The sequence below is a fragment of the Nasonia vitripennis genome, chromosome 2, assembly GCF_009193385.2.
Source record: "Nasonia vitripennis strain AsymCx chromosome 2, Nvit_psr_1.1, whole genome shotgun sequence".
Classification (NCBI taxonomy): domain Eukaryota; kingdom Metazoa; phylum Arthropoda; class Insecta; order Hymenoptera; family Pteromalidae; genus Nasonia; species Nasonia vitripennis.
In genome coordinates, this window is record NC_045758.1 from 13,902,151 (window position 1) to 13,916,936 (window position 14,786).

At 42.8% G+C, this 14,786-nt stretch overlaps 3 protein-coding genes and 1 pseudogene across 4 annotated transcripts in view; 3 read left to right on the forward strand and 1 right to left on the reverse strand.

Annotated features, from left to right (window-relative positions):
* The window catches only part of LOC100121418 (nose resistant to fluoxetine protein 6), a 93,176-nt gene extending 91,279 nt beyond the window's left edge, over positions 1 to 1,897 (forward strand). Inside the window, exon 11 of the mRNA XM_008214245.3 lies at positions 1,806 to 1,897. Within this exon, the coding sequence (XP_008212467.1) occupies positions 1,806 to 1,808 (3 nt within the window). The 3' untranslated portion in view covers positions 1,809 to 1,897. The remainder of the gene's footprint in view (positions 1 to 1,805) is intronic.
* LOC116416208 lies at positions 1,832 to 8,342 on the forward strand. Its single transcript, XM_031923882.1, has 3 exons — positions 1,832 to 1,919; positions 6,916 to 7,101; positions 8,197 to 8,342. The coding sequence occupies exons 1-3, from the start codon at positions 1,832 to 1,834 to the stop codon at positions 8,340 to 8,342; spliced, it is 420 nt and encodes a 139-aa protein (XP_031779742.1).
* On the forward strand, positions 11,320 to 12,353 carry Or112PSE (odorant receptor 112 pseudogene; annotated as a pseudogene).
* Positions 13,285 to 14,712, reverse strand: LOC100121362 (surfeit locus protein 6 homolog). 2 transcript variants are annotated; one of them, XM_031923697.2, is made up of 4 exons: positions 14,496 to 14,680; positions 14,367 to 14,420; positions 13,783 to 14,273; positions 13,285 to 13,688 (listed from the first exon to the last, which is right to left on the reverse strand). In XM_031923697.2, exons 1-4 carry the CDS (start codon positions 14,611 to 14,613, stop codon positions 13,467 to 13,469), a joined length of 885 nt encoding a protein of 294 aa, XP_031779557.1. In that variant the 5' UTR covers positions 14,614 to 14,680; the 3' UTR covers positions 13,285 to 13,466. The 2 variants fall into 2 exon arrangements, with proteins under 2 accessions (XP_031779557.1, XP_001604974.2); XM_001604924.6 differs by having other exon boundaries at positions 13,403 to 13,688; positions 13,783 to 14,288; positions 14,496 to 14,712.
* Positions 14,713 to 14,786: the final 74 nt, after the last annotated feature.

Here is a 14,786-nt window from a genome sequence, read left to right on the forward strand (position 1 = left end):
GTGCGCGCTTTCCTTTCGCTCAAAAAAATTAATTGCTATCGCACAGCGTATTCCGTCGTCGCACTCTCGCTACTCATCCTCAGTAAAGACGTGTCGCCCGCCACGCTGGCACAGCGCACTTAGCAAAATGAGGCAAGGTGCCAGCACCTATGCTCCGCGCTCGAGACCCGACGCCGGTAATGCTACATTATACCAGTAGGCGTTCATTACCTTGCCTCCGCTCCTTGCCTTCGCCGTATGCGTACACATGTATATACCTGTGCATACACGCCGGTACAATCAGTCATCCGAATACCTCGCATACGGCTGCGCAAATACAGCGCATATGTATATCCATCATTCAGAGGATCGGGAAAAAACCCATACCAGTTTCGTCTGCGCAAGCATACATAGCTGTAAGCTATTGTTCGGGGTGTTTTCGGGGCGCCGCTTTGCATATTTTTCCACACGCCGAGAGTTGGGAATGTATGGAATTTTCTATTGCTATTCTAAAAACATGAGAGAGGGATCTCTCGCACGGATTTGCCTAATTTTCCCCTCCCGCGTACACACAACACACACACACACACACATACACAAAAGCGATTTCATTTGGAAGATGCGAGTATAAATCATCGCTCGCATCCCGAGGAAAAGCGGCTAATTAAACGCGACGGACGAAGTGGACCCTCGGGTGTAATAATATAAGCTCCGCAATAGAGCGGTAAATATAAAGTATAACCGACCGACAGTGCTGTTATCGAAGGGGAAGTAACTTTTTATTAAACAAAGCCTCTCGATCGATCCGCAATCACCATATCCATAAACACACGCGAAGCAACAAACAAAGAACCGACCGCGCAACAAACCGCTATCAGTCCAAACAAACTGCAGCGGTTTGAAACCGCGTTTCTGCACTTTGGTAGATCCTCTCAATCCCACGCTGGTATGTATATGCGCTGGCTCTCTCTCTCTCTCTCTCTCTCTCTGAGCCTCGTTTATATTTTTGTCCCTACCGCACGACGGCAGAAGCGGCAAAATCGTATACCTACTACAACGAGTGTCTTTGTGCCGCGATAGCGTTTGTTTATCGAGAGATAGATATCGCCGAGGAGGCAATCACTGGTCTTTGTCACCTTTGAAATAGAACCTGTCCCTTTTTCCACAGTCGACCATTATTGCGCAGATGGACTCGCGCGAGCGAACGGGAATTGCGAGTTGAGCTAAATCGAGCGAACCTCTCGACCCTCGTGTATAGCTTATGGAGGAGAAGCTTCGTGTCTGCGAATTTTTCCATATTTTATTGTTGCGGGAGCTGTGTGGGAAAAACGACGATACGGTTATTCGATAATTCATCCGGCGCGCTGTTTTAATTTGATTGCGAGATATTCATCTTGGGTCGAGCGAGCCGGCGAATCGGATAAGAGCTTGAAATTACCGCTATCGGTGTCGTGCACTTGGCGCGTGTGTATATTTTCATTTCGTTTTATTATATTTGATTGAAAAAAACGTGTTAATAACAACGCCTGAGGCAGCTTTCAACGCGCGAACATCGTCAAAGTCGAAAAAGCTGACAAAGTTATACACAGAGAGAAGCGCACAATAGATTTAGGAGAAACGGCTGCTCCCTTTCTCTCTCGACATCTGCACTGTGCACCGAACTGCAAGTTAGCTTACGCGATATTAGCCCTTCAGAACTATTACACACTGCGGCTCACAATGGCTACACGCGCATATAGTCAGCGAAACTTTCAGCCGCGTATTTTGAAGCGTCGGAACTTTATTCTCCAGCAACGTTCGTTAATTCTTTTCAAATGTCGTTGCAGTGACGCAGGAGAGACTGATCGCGACGATGGCGACGGAAGTGGCGAGACCGGCGCCGAGGCCTACCATGCCCACGATAACGCAGTCCAAGAGGCCTATACTTATTTACCCCACTGGTGAGTATACACATATATACAGTCAATTGTTGTCCAACGGGAACAATAGGCCGCGCAGAATGGAATCGAATCTCGAGTGTGAATGGCTTGATGCTAATGATGACGTTGGCTTTGCTTTGTGTGCAGTCTGCCGGATTGATCGGAAGTTGCTCTAGTTTGTTTAATAGTTCAAACGCCGAGTCGTTGTTTTGTTAACGAGACTACGTTCTCGCTGTGTGTATTGCATATATATCAAAACGCGGCGATGCGCGTTACGAGCTGGAGGCTGAATTCGTTGTATAAAACGCGTAGGATTTTCTCGGAAACTTCCTACGCAACAGCCTCATGCGTTTTGCGGTTTATTTATCTGCATCGCTGCAAGGCAAAGCCGATAAGTGCGGCATATTACGCTTACGTTCGAAAGGAATATAACGTGTTGAAAATCCGGTAAAGTATATAAACGCGTTAACCACTCGAACAAAGTCAGTGAGCAAACGCGTTGATTTAAGTAGAAAATGCCGGGATCCGGTTAGACGCGCGATCGACTAATTCCACCAAACTATTTTCCAAACTATTTTCCATCGCATCTCGCGAGCTGTGCAACTATGCGCCAACTGCTGTAAAAAGTCAATTTTCCAACTCGGCGAATTTCCCTGTGTGTATATCAATTACCTACCCCCACTCCTGACCCTGAACACACGCAAAGCGAGCCTCGCGCTGCGTAAGTGCATCGTTACGAGGGGCAATTCAGCCCGAAGTTATACCCAGCCAAGGCCTAAGGCGCGGCTTTATTTCTGGCCTCCTGAAACTTACACATGCACCGCGCTATTATGCCGATACTCCCCCCCCCCCCCCGGAGGGAAATAGCCCTTGGTATATGTACCATAAAATCTCTCTCGGAGAAGCCAGACGACGAGTCACATACACACACACACACACACACACACGTGCGGATCACGGAATTCAATAAAAACGCAATCTCCCTAAAAGCAAAGCCTCGTCTGGGAGATCCACAGATGTCCAGCAAATTAGGAAATATGTCGACTCGTAAAGCATCTAAGAGGCTCACGTTCAAGGTCGCCCCTCTCTATCTTCACCTCGCACGGCGGCACTAAACTTCCGAGGCTCGCGTACGTGTACCAGCAAGTATACTTTACTCTCGCACACATACACACGCGAGAAAAGCCATAACGGCGCTCGTTAGGGGCACGCGATATTTCGCCCTTACGCCGCGCGGCACCTACTCAAAGGTCAATAGCGTGAACGTATAATACATGCACGTGTGTGCACCGCGAACCTTGACCCGCTCTGTCGCCGGCTAATTTCCATTGCAGATGCACCGATCTCGCTTGGCCCTTCGTGTGTTCTTGGTAAGTAGCCGAGTAGTTGCTGAATAATTAAAATTTTCCCGCCTCAAGGTTCCAGAGGGCGGGGGGACTGCGACCGGCCGATAAACGCGCTCTTGACGATTCACTGGCTCGCGCACTTGACATTGTGTGTATTATATATGTATAGCAGCGAGATGCTATCCGATGGAGTGGAATTTCCGGAGCGAGATGTTTCAACGAAGGATTTTTCGCGTGGGCGGAGTTACCGGAGAGTAATTGAATTTTAACGTTTCACCTTGCACTGAAAATTTATGAAAGGGCGATATCGAGCTTTATATCGAATGCGCGATTCTGAAAATAACCGTTACGTTGATAATTTAATATTTCGCGCGCAATTATTCAAGACACCGGATACGCGTTTTCGGTATAATTATAACGCACAGAATGAGAAGCGCGCGGCCCTGATGTAATTTAAACGAGCTCTGTTATTGTTCGCGAAATTAATACGCTATGTACAAGAGCGTATACGAAAGTGCGCATCCTATCGAGCCCGGAATAAATTTCACATCGACGATACACACACGTTAAAACATAATAGAAGCTGAAAAAAATTCTCTCTCAACGGTAGGAAATCATTTTGCCGAAAGATCCCGAAGAAAGGGGTAACGAGCTGCGAAGCAGCCACACAATTTTCATCCTCGCGGTAGCGTAAAAAATGCCCCATTATGTAGATCCGCCGCAGCGCACAACCCACGTCGTCGTCGTCGTTGTTCGCGTATAAGCAAAAGAATCCGCAACGCGAAGAAGATTTCCAGCCGCGGGAGATTCCAACTATTTCTAGGAATCCCGGGACGACGACGGCGCGCATTTCCCCGCCGCAAATGGCATCCGAAGATCGCGGAAGGTTCCGCCTGCGGCGCTTTCTTAGGAAAAACTCGCCGGAGAGTCGTATTTATACAATCCGGTATATAAACTTTGCTTTGCAATTAGGCGCCGCGCTTTAGGTGGATTCGAATTTTCGCGGGCTCTTTCAATGCAATGTCGCATTCAAATATCGCAACGCAACATAGTCATGAAATAAAGCACATCCATCTCCGGGCGTGAATTTACTCGACACACAGCTCGTTAGGAATCAACAGCTAATAGCGTCTGTCGGGCGGTGCCGGGGAGCAAATACACCGCGATGAAAGCTCTAAGGACGACGTTTCACGAAAGCAGCTTCTCTCCTCTTTCTCCCTCTCTCAAAAAAGACAGCATCAACCGTTAATTTATTTTCCTCGCGAAGAGTGTCGCCGGCAGGCGAAAGGCGCGGTTTTCATCATCCGCGACAAATTGTGAAACCCAGTCACGCCGCCGCTGCTGCTGCTGCTGCTGTCGGCAATTCTTTGCGGCGCGAGTTATCGACAGGTGCGCTTTTTTTACCTCCACGGCAAACTCGATTGCCTCCCGCGTATAATATGTACATACATAGCAACGGGGAGTATAGAGGAAGAGTGATAAGCGCCGATCAATTAGAGCGACGGCCGATTCGATTGATTGGGTAAATAGCTCTCTCACGTGGTAGCTAGCAATCGCTGAGATAATTAGCTGCCTTTCACCGACGCTCATTTCGCCGACTCTTTGCGATGATGCGGTATGGTGTGTGTGCATCATCCTTTCGGCTGACTCTGCCGTGTTTGCTTTGACGGGGAGGGGAGAGTTCGGGGGATGTTTTTCTGTATAATTAGAGAAACGACGCGGGTTTATTCTTGATCCGTGTGTTTGTACGGGAAATTAGGTTTGCGGACGATTGAGACGGAGAGCCATCAAATACAAAGTTAATTCGGTTTAGCTGCGCGCGCGTGCGTGCTGTATAGACACGGAAATAGAAACTCAATCTTGTGTTTACGCTTCAGTTCGCTGCTGCTGCTGCTGCTGCTGCCTCTTATTTGGTTCGTCAATGTTTAACGACTGTTTTCTTGAGCCGCGATCACGATTCGAGCTGATAGTTGAAATATTCGATATGAATGTTGGCAAATTTTCGAGATACTTCGTGCCTTGTCGGCGGCGTTTTCAAGGATCCGTTACTTAGGGGGGAATCGATATTCGCATTTTCGAGATATTTTTAAGCTCGCGCTCGGAAAATTTTTCTACAACTATCCCGGAATTCATTAAAACTTTCAGGCTTATCCCGTATAGCCTCTCTGAGAATTCAATAAAAGTGCACAATTATAATCAATAATTTCTAGCCGCTTAAGCATGAACGTATACAGCCGTAATATATTGCACAAAAATTTCCGACATTCCGCAGCTTCTACGGCCCCGTGCGTCTCGTCCTCGTATAAATAATCGCGCGCGAGGATCAGGCTTCAAAGCAAAAATACACCGCCCCGCCATTTTATATATTGAAAATATTCAAATGGGTATAGGCATTGTGCCGATCAGCCTCCGCGGCTTTATCCCCGCGACATCCGGTGTGTATATGGGAAAGGATGGATCTTCTTCTTCTTGGCTGCGACATCAAATAAATCCATAAATTCGGAAAAGGGGGGCTTATCGCGCCGAATTTGCTGAGCTTTGAGAAAAAAGGTCGCGAATATTTCTTCGGAAAAAGAAGCACACGATTGTCCACGCGTGCATTTTTTTCTCTTTTCGAGAACCTCGAGTTGACAGAGTCGCGAGGAGGCTGCACGACACGCGGGAGTCTCGTAAGAGCTCTTCTCCGGTGCGACTCTTTACGAAGTGTACTAGGTCGCGAATATCTTAACTGAATGCCACGTCGACCGGTGTATTTTCACACTGGATGTGAATTATTTTTCCTCCGCAGGGCAGCTTCTTTTTCGAAAACATCGACTTTTATTGTGCGCGCGCTGCTTGTAGAGAATCGTGGGGAAAAAGCAATTACGATGTATATACCGGTTCCTTTCTACCGGCGAAGTAGAGCGTTTCGAGTGTTTTTCTCTTTCTTTCTTTCATCGCGCACACACGCGTATAGGTACGGAGAGAAAGAGGTGAGGGTATAAGGCTGTATAATTTGGAGAGACGACGGGGGCGTTTTGTGCGTCGGCAGCAGCAATAATGATCCATATTTTCGCGATTTTCATGCAAATTCATGGTGATTTATGCGCGAAGAGAGAGGGGCGACGATCTAATGCGTCTTCGGCTACGCGACAAAGCGGCACAAATGCTTTTCCTAATCTATGTGGTCGGAGCTATATCGCGGCTTATATACTGTATATGAGTGACGTTGTTTAGAATACATGAATGTGTCGGCTCTTTTGGTTATTGTAATGCGTTATTCCGACGAATGCGAGAATCACGTGAAATAATCTATAGTAGCATCTCGAGAGCTAACCGAGCCAAAAGCGCGCGCGCAATAACGCGTTCGCTCGCTTTATTAAATTCGCAAATCGCTCGTCATTATCACGCAAATACGTGCCACCTTTGAGTCTACAGACTGTATACACCAGCGCGCACACACTAGCACCAGGCGAACTGCACAGTCGCCTCGTTTGCATAATCTCCACCTAAGTAGCATTACCGGGCGTAGTCGCAACGTCTACACATATATATGTATACATCGATCGTCCCGTTCTGCATGACCAACTACTCCTCCCGCGCCCGTCACGACACAACAAACAATAAAACTAAACAAGATTGTAACCGTATGTACAACAAGCATATAACTAATATACCCAATTGTGTTTCAGTGTCGCCGGAGAGCATAATCGTGCCCATAGTCTCCTGCATACTGGGCTTTCCAATACTGGCGCTGCTGCTCATTTGTTGCCTCAGGCGGAGGGCTAAGCTCGCCAGGGCTCGCGCCAGGAGACGCAACTGCGACGTGGAGCACGGGGCGCTCAGCCTCGTGAGATTCAGTCCGGTGCATCGGCTGGGTAAGATTTCGCTCGCTTTTCATTGAATTTTCGCGAGCTAATAAAACGTCGGCTCGCGCGAGGTCTCGCGATTATAATTACTTGTCTTGCATCAAAAGCGATAGCAAACGCGACTGACGTCGACACTCCCCCCGGTTAATCGCCAGCTGTTTACGGCCTTTGTAGTGTTCACGAACTCGTATGAAATGGCGACAGGTCGTAAACGGGGTGCCCTTGTCCTATCTTTCTTTATCCTCTATAATTGCCCTCTACGCAAACATAACTTGCTGGTTGTCTGTCTTCACTGGAAAAACGCATACACTTCAACGTGTCATAAAAACTATTCTAATTGTTAATCCGAGTCGAGGAAGTCGGATTTTTCACCCCGCGCATAAACTGTGCCATCGCGACGTTTCGCTCCCGAGGTCGGCGCATATAGCGTGTACTCGCGTGACGCCGCGGCAAAGGATGCTATAAGGGCGCGCCGAGCCATGTATTACATACCGCGCGGCAACGGCCTCTAGATCCACGCGCACCGTTTGCTCCTTCTTTCCTTTCCCAGCTCTCAAGAAAAAAAGCGGGGCGTCATCATTATCACGTCGAGGCTTTCATTACCAGCCTCTTGACTTTCACGCGAAATGATGTTGCTTTGGTTGTTGTTGTACCTCTTGGCATTCGCGGCTGGTTCACTCGTGTTTTGAGGCCTGTACGCGTGTGACGAATGTCCAGAAGAACGTTCCGTTATTAAACTCCCTCGCAGACGGTTAGTATGAATGTATCGAAAAAATCAGCTGCAACGAGAAATTCGATTCGAAAACATAGAGTGGCGCACGCTGGGCGAAAATCGATAAACGTTTCATTCGGCGAGCTTTTGATAGCCGTCAGCGCGCCCGGCAATAAATCTCACTCTCTCTCTCTCTCTCTCTTACTTTCGTCGTTCATCAAACTGAAATTTTTCATATGTCACGAATGGTCTGATACGGCGAATCGGGATATAAGTTATTAATTCAAGTTTGTTTATTTATTCGAGAGTAACGTAATTGTAGCAGAGGAAACATTAATCAGGGAATAGCGTTCGATTGCAAATGGTCAGTCTAATTAAATGAATTGTTGCAGCTGGAATAGAGAAGCCTCCTAAAGCCATGCCCATACGAGCCGATCGAGGATCTCGAGCGTTTGCCGCTCTTGAACTGGACACCGTCCTGGAAGAGCGCTCCGACCCCGAGATGAGCACTGCGGTCGAGCTCAGTAGCCCTGAATAACATTTAGCTCCGGCGATCTCTAGGTATGCACTAGTTTCTCCAATCGCATATTATACGAACAAAAGAAAACTGTATCCCAATCTCTTACCGAATACTTATTGCAGATCGCCGCGGCCATCAAGATCGAACGCAGTCCCGGTTCCAGTCGACCACAGTCCCCTGTGGACGGCCTTGACCAACGAACGTGACGGTGAGGAAGTCGACGATGCCGAGCTCGAGAACACCTAGCAGGAGGCCCCGGGCGCCGGTTTCATCGGCGCCCTCGTCCTTGATCTACCCATAATCTACTGACGTGAGTTCCAGTCTGGGCTGCTGCAGACATCTTCAGCTCCAGACTCGCAACACAACAGCCGACGTGGAAGCAACGTCAGTAGAACCATTGAACAACCCTCCTCGACCAGCGATAAACTCTAGTAGTCGCCGTAGTTTATCGCAATCAATGAATCATCTTTGATGGGTTGATCATTGACGGACGAAAATTGACCTCGTGTTAGTGGTGGTGGTTTTCCTTAAGGTTGAATATTGTGGTGTAAATAAATCCGGGTATATTTTTTGGGATTGTCGAACGTTTTCGATGCTTGGTGGTCGAAAAAGAGAGGAAGCAGTTCTGATCTTTACGAGCCGCATTACCGCAACATTGCGCTAGTGGAAATCGTATTAATCGTGCTTTTAAAACAAGCAGATTACATCTAACATGTGATCGACATATAAAAGGTACATATTGGGCCCACGTATCAAGAAGAATTTAAGCTAATTCGCGCTCGAAGCAATTCTGGCACCGTGCACTCGCGCAACTTTGTTGTTCCCGATCAACTTGGCACACGTGCATCAGCTCCTCTGCTTATGTGCGCTACGCATAAACGTACACACTTGACAGATAGCTACTCGGCCTATTATATATATATATATATATAAAGTATACATTTATAGACTTCGCTTGGACGTATACCGACAAAAATAAAAAAACGTTGAGCACTAGTGCAAAATCGTACGCACTCGATATCGAATTTTCGGGGAATAACTATAATTACATAGCGGGTGTAATCGATACAGACCATCGCAGACACACTAGTTTTACAAACGACGATGTATATTTTGTAAAGTGGATCTTTATTATTTTCAACGTTGCAAACTCCCTTCCAAAGTTTTCTATACAATGCAACTTTGTGTTTGACTTTAGACATGTGTATGGCTATTATATACGGCGCGTGTTCATGCGTTTGTCCGAGAGAAGAAAGTAAACGCTGCAAACTTAAATCACAAGTTAACTAAGAATTTTATACACGACACGTAGAATCGTAAATTATGTACAGATTGGTTGGTCGGTTTCTTTGTGAACCAAGTATATAGAGCATACAACAGAAATAGATGAGTTTTTACAGAAAAATTATATGCAAATAAAGGTGATTGTGTACAATTTTAGTATGTGTATATGACCAGCTATGTGCCACTGCTTAGATTAAAACAATGAATGTATATACATTATGTTTGAGGAAAACTTTAATGACTTATAAATGTGAACGGAGATTATTACAGCTTCAATGTCAGAGGTGTTGACTTTTTAAATATTTTCTTCCAAGACAAGTATTTGGTTTATGAAAAGTAGAAAATTCAATTGTGAGTGTGCTATAAACAATGTAAATATGAAAATATTCACAAAAACAAGTGTTATCATTACATATCTATAAACATATAAATATATTCTTTTAAAGTACGTATATTGCACACTGTTTGAGTTTTAAACACAAAAGTACATGTCAAAGTTTCATTTTATATGTAAAAATTCATTTAGTATGAAAAATATTTGTATTTTCTGATAGACCAGAAAGTTTAATAAAAAAACAGTTAAGGAGAACCCCAAAATTTTGATCAAAGTAGATGCCTTTTTTATCTACAACATTGATGGTAATTTAAATCTAAATTTATCATGAAATCCTGTTTTTATGCGTCTTCTTTTTGACCGCTTGTTTTAGTTTATTTGTTTTTACATTCTTTTTCCTTTTCAGTATATTTTCCGAGCTCTTTTATTGTCTTTCTTTTACTGCTTTGTGCACTCCTACTCGCCCGTATTTCCACTTTTTGTGACTGTATTTATTTTTCTATCATTCACACTTTATTGTTCTTTTTAACAATTTATGGCCTTTTATAAATAATAACGAAACACCATAAACTAGTTAACGTATTTATAAACTACTAAATACTGACCTTTCCAAGCATCCATATTCAGTCCTGGAAAATTTTTCAGCTTTATCTTATACTGAATTTTGTTTATTTAAAACTTATGGCAATAATGTGAGCCTCTTGCGATTTGGTGTCTGACTGAACCTGCGATAGGCCACGGAAATCCCCTGGCTCCTACCTTATATTATGTAACGGTGGCAATTGCTGATTACGTAGATAATTCATTTTACTTACTTATTTATAAAGCTTTAGAACGCGACAGTAAAACGTACGTCAGACTACAGAGTTCTCAAAATTCTCAAATTTTATATACTTTTCTTACAAAATACTTGATCAAAGTTTTAAAACTGTTTCTGTATAAAGAAGCAGCTTGACTCAAGAGCAAATATTGTTTCACAGCTCCAACATAAGCTTAGAAAGAAGAAGTTTCTTCGACTGAACTCTCATCCCCGTGACAAACGCGACACATTGCGCGTTTGATGTTTCTGTCCCTGTAACCATAGAAATTCGCAGTACTTTATTATTCTCTTGAAAAAGGTAAATACAAAATTGCTGCAATATACGACGACGTCGCGAAAATAGCCAAGGAGAAGTTTCAGCTACATTGTTTCGAATGATTATAGACGCGCGCTTTTCTTCTCGTTAACAGAGCATCGATACGTTGTACCATCAGTCTATTGTCATACACTTGTCTGTTACGACGTGTATACCTTTCTAGGAGTTCCTTGAGTATCTCTCCTTTTGAAAAGTTATGAGTCAAGCGATAGAAATCGGCAAGCTGGACGATGTCAAAATTTCCAACGTCGGCGACGTCGAAAAGAAAACGTTCCCCAGGACGTTTGCACTTCTGATAATAGGAGGACTATGGGCACCGACGACCATCAAATAGCGCGCACTGTTCATCTGCTACCAAATCTACGCAGTCTTCTATTTCATCAGCGCTCTCATGATGATAATCACGATAGTGATAGATAATATCCTCTCCGATGACAAGTCGATGGAATATCTGATGGAGAACTGGTAAAAGCTCATAGTTTTCTTTAACGGACTCCAGCGTATAACAAACCTGGCTGTCAGGAGAGACAAGATCCTGCACCTGCTGCGAAGCAACATCATGTCAGGCAGGTGGCAGATAATTGAAAAGTCTAGAATCTCGGAAATGTAGTGCATTTACTCGTCGCAGTGCGAGAGACTTGACGCAATTAACCGAAACAAAAATTTGCAGATTCATCCTGAAGATCTGGGGTTCTCTCATCTTCGTGAACGGCATCAGCAGTTGGCTCAACCCCATAGTTCACGAGAATCCCGAAAACAAGCTGATGTACGAGTGCTACTCGCCCCGCGACAGGAGAACACCCACGTGCTTCTGGATCGCTTACGCCTATCAACTGTTCGGATACCTCGTCCTGAGTGCAGCCAACGTCGGGACCGACTGCTTGATCTACAACTTCATCGACCGAATAAACGCTCACATGATGATATTCCTCAATAGGTTGCTGAAATTACCGACTCGAGTCCGGGATACCGCAGCCCAGGATGACGTCGTTGCTTTTCACTACGAGAACAAGTACATCAGGGAGTGCATAGAGGACCATCACGATATTTACGAGTAAATAAATGTTCTAATACACTTTTAATTTTTTTAATACTAATATCCGATGACAGCTCGATAATGTGGTACGAAGGTCGATCGAGGAGCTCAACAGAATATTCAACGAACTGATCTCCATTCAATTCCTCTCGTGCATATCGCTCCTTTGTATGAACATTTATTTTTTATCCAAGCAGGAGCTTTTCAGTCTGCCTTTCATTGCTGTCTCTGCTTTTCTTTGACGCAAAACTTCTTCTTCTGCCACTACGCAAACAAGCTGTCCCACTTTATGACCGCTCAGCGCGAGTGCACAGTTGTAAGACTTATAGTAATAAGGTATATTCCGAAACGAAAAATTCCGCCTATAAAACGTCATGGTTTGCAGTCAATATTTTTTTCTTTTTTTAAATCCATGCAGAAGCACGTGTATGCGGTAGTGACGTTCTTGAATATACAAAATGTATAAAAAAACTCATAGTTTTATTTTTTTTGTGTGCAGCAGCAATGCCTGGATTGATAAATTGTTTCGACATTTTAACTTTTAACGAAAACTTAAACTTCTAGATATTTTTAAAGCTATAATGTGCAATTATCTCTGTGTATACCAGCATATTATAATAGTCTGCTCATATATACATCTAAATTACTTTTATTTGCATAGAACTTCATTGAATTATATACATACAGTTCGATTGGTTAGTTTTTCTGCGACTAACCATAAGTTTAAGGAGAATAGAACGAAAATAGATAAATTTTCGCAGCAAACTATGAGAAAATAAAAAAGATTACATACAATTTTAATATCCATGCCTAACCCTACTATGTGCCACTGATTAGATTAAAACAATAAATTAATGCATATACATCATGTTTGAGGAAAACTTTAATTATCTATAAAAGTGAATGAAGATTATTACAGTTTTATTGTCAGAGATGTTGATTTTTTAAAATTCAAGTATATGGTTCATAAAGCGTAGAAAATTCAATCATGTGTGTGCTGTTAACAGTGTAAATATGATAATCACAAAAACAAGTGTTATCATTGCATATATAAATATACATATATATATATATATATATATATATATATATATATATATATATATTCTTTCCAAGATGTGTAATGCGTATGTTTCACACTGCTTGAGTTATATACAAAAACGTACTTAGTTTCGTTTTATATGCAAAGATTTATTTAATACAAAAAATATTTGTATTTTCTGATAGAACAGAAAGTTCAATAAAAAAAAGTTAACAAGAACCCTGGAATCTTCATTAATGAAGATGCTTCTTTTATCAACAACAATCTTGATGGTAATTTATTTAAAACCTAATTTAAAACTAAATTTATTCTAAAATCCCGGTATTATACGTCCCTTTTTGGCCGCTCGTTTTAGTTTATTTGTTTTAACATCCTTTTTCCTCTTCATTATATTTTCTGACCTCTTTTGTTGTCTTTCTTGTACTGCTTTTTGCACTCCTACTTGTCTGGACTCCCACTTCTTGTGACTGTGTTTCTTCTTTTGTTCTTCACGCTTTATTGTTCTTTTCAACAGTTCAGGGTCATCTTTCACCTAGTAGTATTAGAAAGGAGATGGTATAAATAATAATGATAATAATACCATAAACAACTAGTCGACCTTTTTTTATAAATTATTCATTACTGACCTTTTCACCGGTGGCTTTCGCCAGTGCTGATTTCCATGCATCCTTTTCCTTTATTTCTTGGGCCTTTTCTTTCTCTCCGGCTTCTTCAAGTTCTTGGACTTTTCTTTTCTTTTCTTCCAATTGTTTTAAAAGTTTTTTCGGATCCTTTTCTGCTTTCAAAGTCTTTTTTTTAGTTCCTATTTCCGAAAAGTCAAATTTGCTGAATACCATATTGCCTTTTGAGTTGAAAATTGGCTTTTGTTTGGGAGCTTTAGGTGCATCGCCTTCTTCTTTGACTTTTTGAGTGCCGTTTGCCTCCGCAGCCATCCTTTCAGTCCTAGCAAGTTTCTTCTGCATCAACCTCTCTTCTCGCTTAGTCTTTTTCTGAATTCTGTTTTTCAAACCCTTCTTAAGAAGTTTATCCTTATAGTTCAGCTTTTTCCCCTTAAGTTCATTGAACTTTGCATGCAACTCTTCAAAAGTATGGGCACGTTTAGCTTTTTCTCCAAAACCTGCAAATACTTTTTCTAAAAAAAAATCACCAATTTTATGAATGGATGCACAAAATGATTGATTTAATGAAAATCTGTAAGAACAATAAATACCTTTCTTTCGATTTGAAAACTCCTTTTCGTAATCTTCATGTCCATTTTGAGCAACTAATATAAGGAAAATAAATTATTGTTTGTCTTAACGATTTGCAGGTTAGAGTCGTAAACTATTGTTTTACGTACCAAGTTCGTTTGCAGGTAATGGCATTTTCGAGAAAATGTCCGAGATAAATTTGTCTTCTTCAAGAAGCATTTGTTTAACTAACTTTGCATTAAACGGTTTAGACATTTTTAATTTCATATTTTTTCACTGGACTCACGTGCGCACACCGCTGTACTGTACAACGTAAAACCTGTAAATATAACCTAAAACATCTGTCACGCTGTGTTAGACAAAACTGAAGTAGATGGCGCGCATAACTCTAGTGCGGGTATTTATCCTTGAAAATTCAAAAAGAGGTATGGAAAAATAAA